General features: G+C 40.4%; 1 protein-coding gene across 1 annotated transcript; it reads right to left on the reverse strand.

Moving 5' to 3' along the window:
* Window positions 1-2,332: 2,332 nt before the first annotated feature.
* LOC130520376 (uncharacterized protein K02A2.6-like) lies at window positions 2,333-5,974 on the reverse strand. The gene is made up of 3 exons (XM_057024098.1): window positions 5,335-5,974; window positions 3,498-4,634; window positions 2,333-2,796 (listed from the first exon to the last, which is right to left on the reverse strand). Exons 1-3 carry the CDS (start codon window positions 5,972-5,974, stop codon window positions 2,408-2,410), a joined length of 2,166 nt encoding a protein of 721 aa, XP_056880078.1. The 3' UTR covers window positions 2,333-2,407.
* Window positions 5,975-19,409: the final 13,435 nt, after the last annotated feature.

Below are 19,409 nucleotides of genomic sequence, written 5' to 3' on the forward strand. Positions count from 1 at the left end.
CTGCGGTCACATTATGACGTTTCTGACGTTTTCTCGTGGGGAAAACATCAGTTTTGGTCAGGAGACACATTTATTTCAAAACAGAGGTGAATGCAACATGATCATCTGAAAACGTATGCTGCAGTCACATTATGACTTTTTGACGTTTTCTCGTGGTGACAACATCACTTTTGGTCAGAGACACATTTATTTCAAAACAGAGGTGAATGCAACATGATCATCTGAAAGTGTATGCTGCAGTCACATTATGACGTTTTTGACGTTTTCTCGTGGAGAAAACATCATTTTTGGTCAGGAGACACATTTATTTCAAAACAGAGGTGAATGCAACATGATCATGTGAAAACGTATGCTGCAGTCACATTATGACGTTTTTGACGTCTGCTCGCAGAGAAAACATAATTTTTGGTCAGAAGACACATTTCTTTCTTTCAAAACAGAGGTGAATGCAACATAATCATCTGAAAACTCATGCTGCAGTCATTTATGACTTTTTGACGTTTTCTCGTGGAGAAAACATCATTTTTGGTCAGGAGACACATTTATTTCAATACAGAGGTGAATGCAGTATGATCATGTGAAAACGTATGCTGCAGTCACATTATGACGTTTTTGACGTTTTCTCACGGAGAAAACATCATTTTTGGTCAGGAGACACATTTATTTCAATACAGAGGTGAATGCAGTATGATCATGTGAAAACGTATGCTGCAGTCATATTATGACTTTTTGACGTTTTCTCGTGAAGAAAACATCATTTTTGGTCAGGAGACACATTTATTTCAAAACAGAGGTGAATGCAATATGATCATGTGAAAACGTATGCTGCAATCACATTATGACTTTTCTGACGTTTTCTCGTGGAGAAAACATCAGGAGACACATTTATTTCAAAACAGAGGTGAATGCAACATGATCATCTGAAAACTCTGCTGCAGTCATATTATGACTTTTTGACGTTTTCTCATGGAGAAAACATCATTTTTGGTCAGGAGACACATTTATTTCTAAACAGAGGTGAATGCAACATAATCATGTGAAAACGTATGCTGCAGTCACATTATGACGTTTTTGACGTTTTCTCGTGGAGAAAACATCATTTTTGGTCAGACGACACATTTATTTCAAAACAGAGTTGAATGCAACATGATCATATGAAAACGTATGCTGTAGTCACATTATGACTTTTTGACGTTTTCTCATGGAGAAAACATCATTTTTGGTCAGGAGACACATTTATTTCAAAACAGAGGTGAATGCAACATAATCATCTGAAAACTCATGCTGCAGTCATATTATGACTTTTTGACGTTTTCTCGGGAGAAAACATCATTTTTGGTCAGGGACACATTTATTTCAAAACAGAGGTGAATGCAACATGATCATCTGAAAACTCATGCTGCAGTCATATCATGACGTTTTTGACGTTTTCTCGCGGAGAAAATGTTACCGGCGCCAGAGCTAGGGGTCTCTGGTCCGGCAGCATGAGCCACTCAGGCGGCGGGCGCTGAGCGGCTAAGCTACGGTATAACTACCTGTGGATCCAAACACACGACACGCGAGTTGTCAGCTCACGCTACTGCTGCGCAGTGTAATTTATTCTTTGCACATGCACTTGAATGTTCACATTCATATACACAACATGGCAAGTACCATACCAATTACTCTCAGAATAGTACTAACAAACAATAACTAGTCACCAGTAACTTTTATGGTCGGAACTACGCACACACACACATATACACTCACTCGTGTTTAACTAACCTTTTGCTGACGGGAATGCCCGATAACAAACCACGACGATAAAGTACATATTTCAACATCTTACAGTGCTTAGCTTCCCTTCATGACTTCGCTTATATGTTGCTACATAGTTTAACTGAAGAGAACTGTACAAATAGTACATTTTACATACCTGTGGATCCAAACACACGACACGCGAGTTGTCAGCTCACGCTACTGCTGCGCAGTGTATTTTATTCTTTGCACATGCGCAGAGCAAAAGCAGAGCATAGACTGTTTGCTTGGACCCACTGGTGTTAAAGCACTCTCTACTGGTGCAAAGTGGCAATGATTTCTGCAAACCGTATAAAGGTTCAAATATTAAAATGAAAAAGAGGGGGTGTCTGTTAACATAATAAACTATATGTGGCTATTTCAGACCCACTACACTCTCCCCTGCTTCAAGAGATGTCTCCAGACATCTAGAACCAAACTAACAAAAATATTAAAAGAAAATGTCTCAAAACAGTCCAATTGTCAACGTACAGTTATGTGTGTATATGTATAAGTGTGTGCCAGTGTAGGTGTGTATGTGTGTAAGCATGTGTGTAAGTGTGTGCAGGTGTAGGTGTGTATGTGTACAGTGAAGTCTGGTCTCGTCTGTCCTTCAAGTCTTTGTGTGTCTCTAGCATGTCCACACTGCTTGTGCAGGGTAGAAACAATGTTCGGGGACAGCTGGGTAAAAGGAGGGTATGGGACATGGATTGAGGGGTAATGGGAGATGAGACATGGGGTAAGGGGCATAGGCGAACATCAGGTTTGCACCTGGTCCCCAAGACTGGTATGATGGTTGTCCAAGAGTGTCATATGTGAGCATTTCTCGAGGTCTCTGTGCTCGAGCTGACCTCCTCACAGGTTGCACTTCCTCCTCAGACAGTTCCACTGCAGGCTCATCATTGTCCTCCTGCTCTCTTGAATCAGCCTCCTCCGCAGTGTCATCAGTTATGAGTTCTCCTTGCACTTCCTGAGCTGGTGGTGGAACAGCTGCCTGCTGGTCTGGTGTCTGCACTGGATCTGGGACGGTGACAGGATCACGTTGTTGTTCAGTTGACATTTCAGTATGTCTCAGTGGTTGAAACTCTGGGGCTATAGGTCGGAGCTCATCTGGTGGGTTAGACTGAGGACTTGCCGGTCTGACTCTCCTCCTGCTATATACTGGAATTGTTCGAAGGCAATATGTGTATTCCTCCTCTTCCTCAGAGTGTTCAGACTCCTGCTCCACTGTCTCTCTGTTGTTTCTGTAACAGTCTGTCTGTCTTTGTCTCTGTCTAGGTGCGGACTGACTCGGTGGGACTTCTAAAGGCAAATCATTAGCAGAAGGTTGCGATGCAGCACACGGAGAGTGCGTTCTCCTGTTTCTGGTTGAACTCTGTAAACAGGTCCGTCTCCCATCTTTTCAACCACTCGATGAACCTTTTTCTCCCAATAAGCTCTAAGTTTGCCCGGACCACCCCTCTCCGACAGATTCCTGACAAGCACACGATCTCCAGGCTGCAGTGTAATACCTTTCACATGCTGATCATAATACTTCTTTCCCTTAGCTGAACGCTTCCCACTGGTTTCTGAAGCAATTTTGTATGCTTCCTGCATGCGTGAAGCCCATTTCTGTGCATACTCTTGCCTGGACCGTGGTCCCTCTTCAGGTTTCAAGTCAAAGAGCAGATCTACAGGCAAACGTGGAGCTCTACCATAAAGAAGAAAAAATGGTGAATAACCTGTTCCCTCATGTCTTGTACAGTTGTACGCGTGGACAATGTGAGGTAGGTGATCCTTCCACTCTGTTTTTTTCTCCTCCTGCAGAGTGCGGAGCATCTGTAGAAGTGTCCTGTTCAGGCGCTCGACAGGATTCCCCTGCGGATGGTAGGGAGTGGTTCGTGAGTGGGAAATTCCTGCGAGCTGCTGAAGTCTCTGGAAGAGACTGTTTTCAAACTCCCGGCCCTGATCATGATGTAGCTTTGCAGGGTACCCGAAGCGAGGGATAAAGTCATAGAAGATTTTCTCGGCTGCTGTTCTGCCAGATTTGTTTTTTGTGGCATAAGCTTGACCAAACCGAGTAAAGTGATCTACCAGGACTAAAATGTACTCATAACCACCTTTACTCTGTTCAAGATGTAAATAATCAATTGAGATGAGCTCAAATGGGGCACTGGTTGTTATAGAACCCATAGGTGCTCTCTCTGGTCTGTTTGGATGTTTTTGTTTAATACACTGACACTGGCGAATCACATAATCTTCTATGTCCTGTTGCATAAAAGGCCAATAAAACCTTTCTCGTGCTAAATGTATGACTTTATCAGCGCCCACATGTCCCATGTCATCATGCAGGTGTTTTAACACGGTGGCCTTCAGTTTACTGGGGAGAACCAACTGTTTCCTCTGTCCTGTCTGTCTGTACAAAATCCCTTTGTCAAGTCTGAGTCTGTTCCATTCGTGTACCAGTCTGCGTGTTTCTCGTCCCATTTGTCTCTTTCCTTTATCCTGAGGACTCCATCCATTTTTCTTTAGGTTTATCACCTCACAGATAGGAGCATCTTCTTTCTGTGCATCTCTGACACTCTCTGGTGTGATGACAGGGGTGCCTCCAAAGTGTGCGTCACTTACATCCGACTGCAGCTGTAATGCAGCCACCCACGGCACATCACCGTCTTTTACAGCTGTGTCTCCCTGCCAGATGGCGGAGACTACATCAGGGGACACTGTCTCTGTGAACTCTTTCAGGTGACCATCAAGGTGCACTGGGTGTCTTGACAGGGTGTCAGCATCAGTGTTTGACTTGCCTGGACGATATTTGATGGTGAAATGAAAGTCGGCTAATTCACCCACCCAACGATGTCCGACTGCGTTCAACCTGGCTGAGCTCAAAACATATGTAAGGGGGTTATTATCCGTGTATACTGTGAAAGTGGGGGCGTAATAGAGGTAATCTCTAAATTTATCACAGATTGCCCACTTTAACGCCAGGAACTCAAGCTTGCTAGAATGGAGATGGTAGTTTTTCTCAGCAGGCGTGAGTGTCCTGGAGCCATAAGCAATAACCGGAGCTTGTTTCCCTGCTGTTGATAGAGCACAGCACCCAGACCTTCGTTCGAGGCATCTGTGTGGAGTACAAAAGTATAGTCACCATCATACCACAGTTGGAGTTACAGTATAGAGATACAACTGGATAAGCCTACTGGTTAACATATCCACCAGGCGTGATACTACAGCACTATGATCTTGTCCAATAAACAGGTGTTTTGGATAAGAGCTGACCACTCTTAGTATTTTTTGACTTAACCTTGGTAGCTCTCTGGCTAGGCTCACTAGGACTCTCTATCAGCTGAAACAGAGGTCTTGCTATCCTAGAAAAGTCCTGTATGAATGTTCTGTAATAGCCTAAAAAACCTAAGAGGGCTCTGACCTCTCCCACATTCTTTGGCTCTTTCTCTTTCAAATGCTGAACTGCCTCAATATCTTCAGGGTCAATCTGAACACCTTCGCGAGTCACTAAGCGGCCTAAATACCTGACCTGGCTTTTAAACAGGTCACATTTTTTTGGACGTAATTTGATACCATACTCTCGCAGGCGACAGAGCACCCGTCTCAGATCTTCAACATGGTCATGAAAAGTCTTGGAAAAACAGAGAACGTCGTCCAAATATGGAGAACAGCACTCGTCCCTTAACCCGTCAAGAACTCCCTCCATACATCTTTGAAAAGCCGCTGGGGCGTTTGTTAGACCAAATGGGAGGCGGGTCCACTCATAAAGCCCCCAGGGTGTGCTAAAGGCAGTCAGATGTCTGGAGCTCTCATCGACAAACCCTTGATGGTATGCACTACCCTGGTCGAGTATGGAGAACCATGAGTACCCCCCCAGACTGTCTAACAGATCTTGGATGCGTGGAAGAGGGTGGCGGTCGGGGATGGTTTTCCGATTCAAGCCTCTAAAATCAATACACAGACGCAAACTCTTGTCCTTCTTCCTAACACAGACCACTGGAGATGAGTAGGAAGAAGTAGACTTTCTGATCCAGCCCTGGTCAAGAAGATTTTGTACATAGTCCTTCACCTCCCTGTACAAGGGCTTCGGAACAGAGTTGTAGGACGTCTGCACTGGCGTGTCATCCTTCAGATGGATTTTCAATTGCAGGCTTGGGATGCACCCAATGTCACAGTCATCTTTGGCGAAGACATCTGACTCCTCATACAACATGTCTCTGACTATGTTTTGTTCATGTCTCTCCAGGTGCGACACATCAACAGGGGGATGCCATCTCTGTGTTGTTGTGTCCTCTGTCTTGTTTTTCTCACTTGTTCCTCTTTGTTTGTCTGTGCTAACCTGAGCTGAGGATGTACTAACAGTGTTAGGGGACATGGGTTCTAACCCACGGGAAAACAGTTCACTGGTTTAACTTCAGTAACTTCCTCTAATGTTCCTAAAACTGTTCTCTTAGGGAGGTAGATGTCATGTTTAGTGGGGTTTTGAACAGGTATCTTGACAAATTTTGTGGACCCACTTGGAACATCAACTAAGGCCTGAAACAAATCCAACCCCTCAGGACAGTTACTCACTACATCGGGTTGGAAGAGCATAACCCCACCACTTGGCCATTCCCTGACTCTGCACCTCACCTCACAAATCTGCCCTGCAGGAATGGTGGAACCCGTCTTCCCTGTTCTCACACTGCACTCTACAGCTGTCTCACCTGGGGTCAACATCTGGCAAGCGGCAACTAGGGCTTCGACAGCACTGTCATTTATACTTAAGGTTTCTTTTAATAAAGCAGAAATATCAACCTCACTTCTCTGTTCTTTGATTATCTCAACTAAAACATTGCTGCCTAAGAGAGGACAGTTGAGACAGTTCTGGCTGATTAGCATTGGCACTTGAATGGTGACATATCCACAGTGTTTGTTACCGATTTGGAGTTCAACATCTGCCCATCCATCAAAGGGGACAACTGTGCCATTTGCTGCAGAAATCACCAGCGGCTCATCAAGAGGGAGGGATTCAAGTGGCTGGATATCGACATGGGGGAGTGCTTCTTCCATCCAGCCTCTCCCCACCATCGTCACTTGAGCCCCTGAGTCAAGCAACATCTGGAGAGGAACACCATTGAGAGTACATGAGACCATACATCGCTTTCCTATGAGCTGTGCTAAGCGTTTCTTTGTTGGTGGTTGACACTGTGCTTTTGTTTTTACAGGACTTGCTGCCTTAGACATGCTGGGTTGGGCTGGGGGTTCCTTAGCTGTCACGGTCACTGGCTGCCCTTCTCCAGTGACCTCATCCCGTTTCCCGACGTCCTCCTTTGAAGACAGCCGACCGCCCGATGTCCAGCTTGGCCACATACGAAGCAGTGAGGGCAACTCATCTTGCCCTGCTGAACACAGTTGCTGCATCTGCCACGGGCTTCAGATGTTGGTGGCATTGGCTGGGCTGTGGCTGAGTGTGTGTTCACAGGGGTGGCAGTGTCAGCAGGCCTCACCACTTGAGCCAGCTGTTTGGTCAGGGAGGACACCTGTGCAGTCAGTTCTTCAATAGCGGCACGGTTAGCCTGTAACTCAGTGTCAACTCTAGTCTGCTTAGTTGAGTCACTACAGTCAAGCTGAGCTGGGCTCACAGTCACTGGTCGGTTTTTAGCTACTGTGCCAAGGCGTCTGAGTCTCTCTGTCTCCTCACTGGTAGACTTAGTTATCTGGTCCAAAAGAAAGTCATCACTAACCTGCGAGTCTGTGAGAAGAGGTTTGAGATCATAACGAACATGGTTATTTTTCTCATTCAGACCTTGATACAAAGTGTGAAGAAAGGTGCCCTGAACCAGCTTTTTGTCGTAGCTAAACTCTGCACCAGGTTGTTGTGACTCAAACAAAACACGCTGTTTTAAACCCATTATCTTGTATAGGAATTGTTGAGGACTCTCTTTGTCCTGTTGTTTAGCATTATTTAACTCTTGAAAAAGTTCAGTGCTGCTTTTGTCCCTGATATGTGCGCGGAGAAACCGCTTTAGCTCATCAACAGTTAAATCACTGTTTGTCAACATTTCTCTGAATGTACCTGGTTTGATTATTTTCATCACAGTGCGAATCACCTCTGACTCAGTAAAACCTTCCTGTATACCTTCTTCGATTTGTTTACAAAGGTTACTGTATGACATATCAGACCCAACATCAGAGATTTGTCCACCATGTAACTTAAATTCTCTGCGTGGGAGCAGAGCTGCAAAATCATTCACCCTCAATACCTGGTCTCCCATGCTGGATGACAGACTTACTCTACCATGGGGAGATCCATCAACGCCTGCGGTGAAAGCCCTGGTGACTGTGGAAGTGTCAAAGTTCCTTGCTGGCAGTCCACTGTCTCTTCGTGAAGGTGCTGGATGCATGTGAATGTCTTTGTTCATCTGCAATGGCTGTGTGGGAATGTTGTGGTTGTGTGGGGTTGTGGTGGATTGTGTGACTGTGTCGTGATGATCAGAATGAGGTGAAGTGGATAGCTGCTCTGGTGGTGGGGTGATGACTCCTCCACTGGCTGTCCTGTCTCCGGCGCAGTCTGGCGAGCTTCACTTCCACCGGGGTCTGTGGCCAGCAGGTCACTCAGCATGTCATTCAGGATAAGGAGTTGTGTCATACCTTCATCTTCCATAGCACTTAATTTCTCACTCCTGAGGTAGTCCACAATCAGGTCATACAGTTCTGGTTCACTCAAATCTTTAACCTCGTGAGTTTTGCTGCCATCGTCTATTGAACTCACAACTGCCAATAGCTGGTCTGTACTCAAATATGAAAGATTCTTCTGGATCTTGAAGATCAGCATCCGCCGTGGGGTGACAGTGGCCATCTTGGCGTTACTCTGGTGACTTCCGCTCTCTGGATGACGCTCTGGACTGCAGCCTTCCCTGAAGCTTTGGGCACCGTTTCACGTCGTCGCGACACTCACTTCACTAGGCAGAAACGCTAATGATCCCGGACGAGCCCCCAAATGTTACCGGCGCCAGAGCTAGGGGTCTCTGGTCCGGCAGCATGAGCCACTCAGGCGGCGGGCGCTGAGCGGCTAAGCTACGGTATAACTACCTGTGGATCCAAACACACGACACGCGAGTTGTCAGCTCACGCTACTGCTGCGCAGTGTATTTTATTCTTTGCACATGCACTTGAATGTTCACATTCATATACACAACATGGCAAGTACCATACCAATTACTCTCAGAATAGTACTAACAAACAATAACTAGTCACCAGTAACTTTTATGGTCGGAACTACGCACACACACACATATACACTCACTCGTGTTTAACTAACCTTTTGCTGACGGGAATGCCCGATAACAAACCACGACGATAAAGTACATATTTCAACATCTTACAGTGCTTAGCTTCCCTTCATGACTTCGCTTATATGTTGCTACATAGTTTAACTGAAAAGAACTGTACAAATAGTACATTTTATATACCTGTGGATCCAAACACACGACACGCGAGTTGTCAGCTCACGCTACTGCTGCGCAGTGTAATTTATTCTTTGCACATGCGCAGAGCAAAAGCAGAGCATAGACTGTTTGCTTGGACCCACTGGTGTTAAAGCACTCTCTACTGGTGCAAAGTGGCAATGATTTCTGCAAACCGTATAAAGGTTAAAATATTAAAATGAAAAAGAGGGGGTGTCTGTTAACATAATAAACTATATGTGGCTATTTCAGACCCACTACAAAAACATCATTTTTGGTCAGAAGACACATTTATTTCAAAACAGAGGTGACTGCAACATAATCATGTGAAAACGTATGCTGCAGTCACATTATAACTTTTTTGACGTTTTCTCGTGGAGAAAACATCATTTTGGTCAGGAGACACATTTATTTCAAAACAGAGGTGAATGCAATATGATCATGTGAAAACGTATGCTGCAATCACATTATGACTTTTCTGACGTTTTCTCGTGGAGAAAACATCAGGAGACACATTTATTTCAAAACAGAGGTGAATGCAACATGATCATCTGAAAACTCATGCTGCAGTCATATTATGACTTTTTTGACGTTTTCTCGCGGAGAAAACATCATTTTTGGTCAGGAGACACATTTATTTCAAAACAGAGGTGAATGCAACATAATCATCTGAAAACTCATGCTGCAGTCATATTATGACTTTTTTGACGTTTTCTCGCGGAGAAAACATCATTTTTGGTCAGAAGACACATTTATTTCAAAACAGAGTTTAATGCAACATGATCATATGAAAACGTATGCTGTAGTCACATTATGACTTTTTTGACGTTTTCTCGTGGAGAAAACATCATTTTTGGTCAGGAGAAACATTTATTTCAATACAGAGGTGAATGCAGTACGATCATGTGAAAACTCATGCTGCAGTCATATTATGACTTTTTTGACGTTTTCTCGCGGAGAAAACATCATTTTGGTCAGGAGACACATTTATTTCAAAACAGAGGTGAATGCAACATAATCATGTGAAAACTCATGCTGCAGTCATATTATGACTTTTTTGACGTTTTCTCGCAGAGAAAACATCATTTTGGTCAGAAGACACATTTATTTCAAAACAGAGGTGAATGCAACATGATCATCTGAAAACGTATGCTGCAGTCATATTATGACTTTTTTGACGTTTTCTCGCGGAGAGAAAACATAATTTTTGGTCAGGAGACACATTTATTTCTAAACAGAGGTGAATGAAACATGATCATGTGAAAACGTATGCTGCAGTCACATTATGACGTTTTTGACGTTTTCTCGTGGAGAAAACATCATTTTTGGTCAGGAGACACATTTATTTCAAAACAGAGGTGAATGCAACATAATCATCTGAAAACGTATGCTATAGTCACATTATGACTTTTTTGACGTTTTCTCGTGGAGAAAACATCATTTTTGGTCAGGAGAAACATTTATTTCAATACAGAGGTGAATGCAACATGATCATGTGAAAAGGTATGCTGCAGTCACATTATGAATTTTTGACGTTTTCTCGTGGAGAAAACATCATTTTTGGTCAGGAGACACATTTATTTCAAAACAGAGGTGAATGCAATATGATCATGTGAAAACGTATGCTGCAATCACATTATGACTTTTCTTACGTTTTCTCGTGGAGAAAACATCAGGAGACACATTTATTTCAAAACAGAGGTGAATGCAACATGATCATCTGAAAACTCATGCTGCAGTCATATTATGACTTTTTTGACGTTTTCTCGCGGAGAAAACATCATTTTTGGTCAGGAGACACATTTATTTCAAAACAGAGGTGAATGCAACATAATCATCTGAAAACTCATGCTGCAGTCATATTATGACTTTTTTGACGTTTTTTCGCGGAGAAAACATCATTTTTGGTCAGGAGACACATTTATTCTAAACAGAGGTGAATGCAACATAATCATGTGAAAACGTATGCTGCAGTCACATTATGACGTTTTTGACGTTTTCTCGTGGAGAAAACATCATTTTTGGTCAGAAGACACATTTATTTCAATACAGAGGTGAATGCAGTATGATCATGTGAAAACTCATGCTGCAGTCATATTATGACTTTTTTGACGTTTTCTCGCGGAGAAAACATCATTTTTGGTCAGGAGACACATTTATTTCAAAACAGAGGTGAATGCAACATAATCATGTGAAAACTCATGCTGCAGTCATATTATGACTTTTTTGACGTTTTCTCGCAGAGAAAACATCATTTTGGTCAGAAGACACATTTATTTCAAAACAGAGGTGAATGCAACATGATCATCTGAAAACGTATGCTGCAGTCATATTATGACTTTTTTGACGTTTTCTCGCGGAGAGAAAAACATAATTTTTGGTCAGGAGACACATTTATTTCAAAACAGAGGTGAATGAAACATGATCATGTGAAAACGTATGCTGCAGTCACATTATGACGTTTTTGACGTTTTCTCGTGGAGAAAACATCATTTTTGGTCAGGAGACACATTTATTTCAAAACAGAGGTGAATGCAACATAATCATCTGAAAACGTATGCTGCAGTCAATTATGACTTTTTTGACGTTTTCTCGTGGAAGAAAACATCATTTTTGGTCAGGAGAACATTTATTTCAAAACAGAGGTGAATGCAACATGATCATGTGAAAACGTATGCTGCAGTCACATTATGACTTTTTTGACGTTTTCTCGTGGAGAAAACATCATTTTTGGTCAGGAGACACATTTATTTCAAAACAGGTGAATGCAATATGATCATGTGAAAACGTATGCTGCAATCACATTATGACTTTTTTGACGTTTTCTCGTGGAGGAAAAAGAAAACATCAGGAGACACATTTATTTCAAAACAGAGGTGAATGCAACATGATCATCTGAAAACTCATGCCGCAGTCATATTATGACTTTTTTGACGTTTTCTCGCGGAGAAAACATCATTTTGGTCAGGAGACACATTATTTCAAAACAGAGGTGAATGCAATAATCATCTGAAAACTCATGCTGCAGTCATATTATGACTTTTTTGACGTTTTTTCGCGGAGAGAAAACATCATTTTTGGTCAGGAGACACATTTATTTCAAAACAGAGGTGAATGCAACATAATCATGTGAAAACGTATGCTGCAGTCACATTATGACGTTTTTGACGTTTTCTGTGGAGGAGAAAACATCATTTTGGTCAGAGACACATTTATTTCAAAACAGAGAGTTGAATGCAACATGATCATATGAAAACGTATGCTGCAGTCACATTATGACTTTTTTGACGTTTTCTCGTGGAGAAAACATCATTTTTGGTCAGGAGACACATTTATTTCAAAACAGAGGTGAATGCAACATGATCATGTGAAAACGTATGCTGCAGTCACATTATGACGTTTTTGACGTTTTCTCGGAGAAAACATCATTTTTGGTCAGGAGACACATTTATTTCAAAACAGAGGTGAATGCAACATGATCATCTGAAAACGTCTGCTGCAGTCATATTATGACTTTTTTGACGTTTTCTCGCGGAGAAAACATCATTTTTGGTCAGGAGACACATTTATTTCAAAACAGAGGTGAATGAAACATAATCATCTGAAAACTCATGCTGCAGTCATATTATGACTTTTTTGACGTTTTCTCGTGGAGAAAACATCATTTTGGTCAGGAGACACATTTATTTCAAAACAGGTGAATGCAACATGATCATCTGAAAACTCATGCTGCAGTCATATTATGACGTTTTTGACGTTTTCTCGCGGAGAAAACATCATTTTTGGTCAGAAGACACATTTATTTCAAAACAGAGGTGACTGCAACATAATCATGTGAAAACGTATGCTGCAGTCACATTATAACTTTTTTGACAATTTCTCGTGGAGAAAACATCATTTTTGGTCAGGAGACACATTTATTTCAAAACAGAGGTGAATGCAATATGATCATGTGAAAACGTATGCTGCAGTCACATTATGACTTTTTTGACGTTTTCTCGTGGAGAAAACATCATTTTTGGTCAGGAGAAACATTTATTTCAATACAGAGGTGAATGCAGTATGATCATGTGAAAACGTATGCTGCAGTCACATTATGACGTTTTTGACGTTTTCTCACGGAGAAAACATCATTTTGGTCAGGAGAAACATTTATTTCAATACAGAGGTGAATGCAGTATGATCATGTGAAAACGTATGCTGCAGTCACATTATGACGTTTTTGACGTTTTCGTGGACGGAGAACAATCATTTTTGGTCAGGAGACACATTTATTTCAAAACAGAGGTGACTGCAACATAATCATGTGAAAACGTATGCTGCAGTCACATTATGACTTTTTGACGTTTTCTCGTGGAGAAAAAATCATTTTTGGTCATGAGAGACATTTATTTCAAAACAGAGGTGAATGCAACATAATCATCTGAAAACTCATGCTGCAGTCAATTATGACTTTTTGACGTTTTCTCGTGGAGAAAACATCATTTTGGTCAGGAGACACATTATTTCAAAACAGAGGTGAATGCAACATGATCATCTGAAAACTCATGCTGCAGTCATATTATGACGTTTTTGACGTTTTCTCGCGGAGAAAACATCATTTTTGGTCAGAAGACACATTTATTTCAAAACAGAGGTGACTGCAACATAATCATGTGAAAACGTATGCTGCAGTCATATTATGACTTTTTGACGTTTTCTCGTGGAGAAAACATCATTTTGGTCAGGAGACACATTTATTTCAAAACAGAGGTGAATGCAACATGATCATCTGAAAACGTATGCTGCAGTCATATTATGACTTTTTGACGTTTTCTCGCGGAGAAAACATCATTTTTGGTCAGGGACACATTTATTTCAAAACAGAGAAGTGAATGCAACATGATCATTGAAAACGTATGCCGCAGTCACATTATGACGTTTTTGACGTTTTCTCGCGGAGAAAACATCATTTTGGTCAGGAGACACATTTATTTCTAAACAGAGGTGAATGAAACATGATCATGTGAAAACGTATGCTGCAGTCACATTATGACGTTTTTGACGTTTTCTCGTGGAGAGAAACATCATTTTTGGTCAGGAGACACATTTATTTCAAAACAGAGGTGAATGCAACATGATCATGTGAAAACGTATGCTGCAGTCACATTATGACTTTTTGACGTTTTCTCGTGGAGAAAACATCATTTTTGGTCAGGAGACACATTTATTTCAATACAGAGGTGAATGCAACATAATCATGTGAAAATTCATGCTACAGTCATATTATGACTTTTTTGACGTTTTCTCGCGGAAGAAAACATCATTTTTGGTCAGGAGACACATTTATCAAAACAGAGGTGAATGCAACATAATCATGTGAAAACGTATGCTGCAGTCACATTATGACGTTTTTGACGTTTTCTCGTGGAGAAAACATCATTTTTGGTCAGAGACACATTTATTTCAAAACAGAGGTGAATGCAACATGATCATGTGAAAACGTATGCTGTAGTCACATTATGACTTTTTTGACGTTTTCTCGTGGAGAAAACATCATTTTTGGTCAGGAGAAACATTTATTTCAATACAGAGGTGAATGCAGTATGATCATGTGAAAACGTATGCTGCAGTCACATTATGACGTTTTTGACGTTTCTCACGGAGAAAACATCACTTTTGGTCAGGAGACACATTTATTTCAATACAGTGGTGAATGCAGTATGATCATGTGAAAACGAATGCTGCAGTCATATTATGACTTTTTTGACGTTTTCTGGCGGGGAGAAAACATCATTTTTGGTCATGAGAGACATTTATTTCAAAACAGAGGTGAATGCAACATAATCATCTGAAAACTCATGCTGCAGTCATATTATGACTTTTTGACGTTTTCTCGTGGAGAAAACATCATTTTTGGTCAGGAGACACATTATTTCAAAACAGAGGTGAATGCAACATGATCATCTGAAAACTCATGCTGCAGTCATATTATGACGTTTTTGACGTTTTCTCGCGGAGAAAACATCATTTTTGGTCAGAAGACACATTTATTTCAAAACAGAGGTGACTGCAACATAATCATGTGAAAACGTATGCTGCAGTCACATTATAACTTTTTTGACATTTTTCTCGTGGAGAAAACATCATTTTGGTCAGGAGGAGACACATTTATTTCAAAACAGAGGTGAATGCAACATGATCATCTGAAAACGTATGCTGCAGTCATATTATGACTTTTTGACGTTTTCTCGCGGAGAAAACATCATTTTGGTCAGGAGACACATTTATTTCAAAACAGAGGTGAATGCAAATGATCATCTGAAAACGTATGCCGCAGTCATATTATGACGTTTTTGACGTTTTCTCGCGGAGAAAAAATCATTTTTGGTCAGGAGACACATTTATTTCTAAACAGAGGTGAATGAAACATGATCATGTGAAAACGTATGCTGCAGCACATTATGACGTTTTTGACGTTTTCTCGTGAGAAAAACATCATTTTTGGTCAGGAGACACATTTATTTCAAAACAGAGGTGAATGCAACATAATTCATCTGAAAACGTATGCTCTGTCACATTATGACTTTTTGACGTTTTCTCGTGGAGGAGAAAACATCATTTTTGGTCAGGAGAAACATTTATTTCATACAGAGGTGAATGCAACATGATCATGTGAAAAGGTATGCTGCAGTCACATTATGACTTTTTGACGTTTTCTCGTGGAGAAAACATCATTTTTGGTCAGGAGACACATTTATTTCAAAACAGAGGTGAATGCAAAATAATCATGTGAAAACGTATGCTGCAGTCACATTATGACTTTTTGACGTTTTCTCGTGGAGAAAACATCATTTTGGTCAGGAGACACATTTATTTCAAAACAGAGGTGAATGCAATATGATCATCTGAAAACTCATGCTGCAGTCATATTATGACTTTTTTGACGTTTTCTCGCGGAGAGAAAACATCATTTTTGGTCAGGAGACACATTTATTTCTAAACAGAGGTGAATGCAACATAATCATGTGAAAACGAATGCTGCAGTCACATTATGACGTTTTTGACGTTTTCTCGTGGAGAAAACATCATTTTTGGTCAGACGACACATTATTTCAAAACAGAGTTGAATGCACATGATCATATGAAAACGTATGCTGTAGTCACATTATGACTTTTTTGACGTTTTCTCGGGAGAAAACATCATTTTTGGTCAGGAGAAACATTTATTTCAATAAAGAGGTGAATGCAGTTATGATCATGTGAAAACGTATGTGCAGTCACATTATGACGTTTTTGACTTTTCTCACGGAGAGAAAACATCATTTTTGGTCAGGAGACACATTTATTTCAATACAGAGGTGAATGCAGTATGATCATGTGAAAACGTATGCTGCAGTCATATTATGACTTTTTTGACATTTTCTCGCAGAGAAAACATCATTTTTGGTCAGAAGACACATTTATTTCAAAACAGAGGTGAAGCAACATGATCATCTGAAAACGTATGCTGCAGTCATATTATGACTTTTTTGACGTTTTCTCGTGGAGAAAACATCATTTTTGGTCAGGAGACACATTTATTTCAAAACAGGTGAATGCAACATGATCATCTGAAAACTCATGCTGCAGTCATATTATGACGTTTTTGACGTTTTCTCGCGGAGGAGAAAACATCATTTTTGGTCAGAAGACACATTTATTTCAAAACAGAGGTGACTGCAACATAATCATGTGAAAACGTATGCTGCAGTCACATTATAACTTTTTTGACGTTTTCTCGTGGAGAAAAAACATCATTTTTGGTCAGAAGACACATTTATTTCAAAACAGAGGTGAATGCAACATGATCATGTGAAAACTCATGCTGCAGTCCATTATGACTTTTTTGACGTTTTCTCGCGGAGAAAACATCATTTTTGGTCAGGAGACACATTTATTTCAAAACAGAGGTGAATGCAACATAATCATGTGAAAAATCATGCTGCAGTCATATTATGACTTTTTTGACGTTTTCTCGCAGAGAAAACATCATTTTTGGTCAGGAGACACATTTATTTCAATACAGAGGTGAATGCAATCATGATATGTGAAAACGTATGCTGCAGTCATATTATGACTTTTTTGACGTTTTCTCGCAGAGAAAACATCATTTTTGGTCAGAAGACACATTTATTTCAAAACAGAGGTGAATGCAACATGATCATATGAAAATGTATGCTGTAGTCACATTATGACTTTTTTGACGTTTTCTCGTGGAGAAAACATCATTTTTGGTCAGGAGAAACATTTATTTCAATACAGAGGTGAATGCAACATGATCATGTGAAAAAGGTATGCTGCAGTCACATTATGACTTTTTGACGTTTTCTCGTGGAGAAAACATCATTTTGGTCAGGAGACACATTTATTTCAAAACAGAGGTGAATGCAACATGATCATGTGAAAACGTATGCTGCAGTCACATTATGACTTTTTGACGTTTTCTCGTGGAGAAAACATCAGGAGACACATTTATTTCAAAACAGAGGTGAATGCAACATGATCATCTGAAAATCATGCTGCAGTCATATTATGAATTTTTGGACGTTTTCTCGAGGAGAAAACATCATTTTTGGTCAGGAGACACATTTATTTCAAAACAGAGGTGAATGCAACATAATCATGTGAAAACTATGCTGCAGTCAATTATGACTTTTTTGACGTTTTCTCGCGGAGAAAACATCATTTTTGGTCAGGAGACACATTTATTTCTAAACAGAGGTGAATGCAACATAATCATGTGAAAACGAATGCTGCAGTCACATTATGACGTTTTGACGTTTTCTCGTGGAGAAAACATCATTTTGGTCAGACGACACATTTATTTCAAAACAGAGGTGAATGCAACATGATCATATGAAAACGTATGCTGCAGTCACATTATGACTTTTTTGACGTTTTCTCGTGGAGAAAACATCATTTTTGGTCAGGAGAAACATTTATTTCAAAACAGAGGTGAATGCAACATAATCATCTGTGAAAACTCATGCTGCAGTCATATTATGACTTTTTGACGTTTTCTCGCGGAAGAAAACATCATTTTTGGTCAGGAGACACATTTATTTCTAAACAGAGGTGAATGCAAAACATAATCATGTGAAAACGTATGCTGCAGTCACATTATGACGTTTTTGAGTTTCTCGTGGAGAAAACATCATTTTTGGTCAGACGACACATTTATTTCAAAACGAGTTGAATGCAACATGATCATATGAAAACGTATGCTGTAGTCACATTATGACTTTTTTGACGTTTTCTCGTGGAGAAAACATCATTTTTGGTCAGGAGAAACATTTATTTCAATACAGAGGTGAATGCAGTATGATCATGTGAAAACGTATGCTGCAGTCACATTATGACGTTTTTGACGTTTTCTCACGGAGAAAACATCACTTTGGTCAGGAGACACATTTATTTCAATACAGAGGTGAATGCAGTATGATCATGTGAAAACGTATGCTGCAGTCATATTATGACTTTTTGACGTTTTCTCGCGGAGAAAACATCATTTTTGGTCAGGAGACACATTATTTCAAACAAAAGAGGTGAATGCAACATAATCATGTGAAAACTCATGCTGCAGTCATATTATGACTTTTTTGACGTTTTCTCGCAGAGAAAACATCATTTTTGGTCAGAAGACACATTTATTATCAAAACAGAGGTGAATGCCAACATGATCATCTGAAAACTCATGCTGCAGTCATATTATGACTTTTTTGACGTTCTCGCGGAGAGAAAACATCATTTTTGGTCAGGAGACACATTATTTCAATACAGAGGTGAATGCAAAATAATCTTGTGAAACTCATGCTGCAGTCATATTATGACTTTTTTGACGTTTTCTCGCAGAGAAAACATCATTTTTGGTCAGAAGACACATTTATTTCAAAACAGAGTGAATGCAACATGATCATCTGAAAACGTATGCCGTAGTCATATTATGACGTTTTTGACGTTTTCTCCGGAGGAAACCCATCATTTTTGGTCAGGAGACACATTTATTTCTAAACAGAGGTGAATGAAACATGATCATGTGAACGTATGCTGCAGTCAACATATATAACGTTTTTGACGTTTTCTCGTGGAGAAAACATCATTTTTGGTCAGAAGACACATTTATTTCAAAACAGAGTTGAATGCAACATGATCATATGAAAACGTATGCTGTAGTCACAT

This window comes from Takifugu flavidus, unplaced genomic scaffold (assembly GCF_003711565.1).
Source record: "Takifugu flavidus isolate HTHZ2018 unplaced genomic scaffold, ASM371156v2 ctg360, whole genome shotgun sequence".
Taxonomy (NCBI): domain Eukaryota; kingdom Metazoa; phylum Chordata; class Actinopteri; order Tetraodontiformes; family Tetraodontidae; genus Takifugu; species Takifugu flavidus.

Excerpts from the sequence above, each read along its gene's own strand:
- LOC130520376 (XM_057024098.1), bottom strand. The coding sequence starts at position 5,974 with ATGTTGTATGAGGAGTCAGATGTCTTCGCCAAAGATGACTGTGACATT. Across the intron at positions 4,635-5,334 it reads CTGTCGCCTGCGAGAGTATG|CCAGGTTGAACGCAGTCGGA; the intron begins GTATCAAATTAC and ends TTTTGAGCTCAG. Across the intron at positions 2,797-3,497 it reads TACAAGACATGAGGGAACAG|ATCCAGTGCAGACACCAGAC; the intron begins GTTATTCACCAT and ends TCACCGTCCCAG.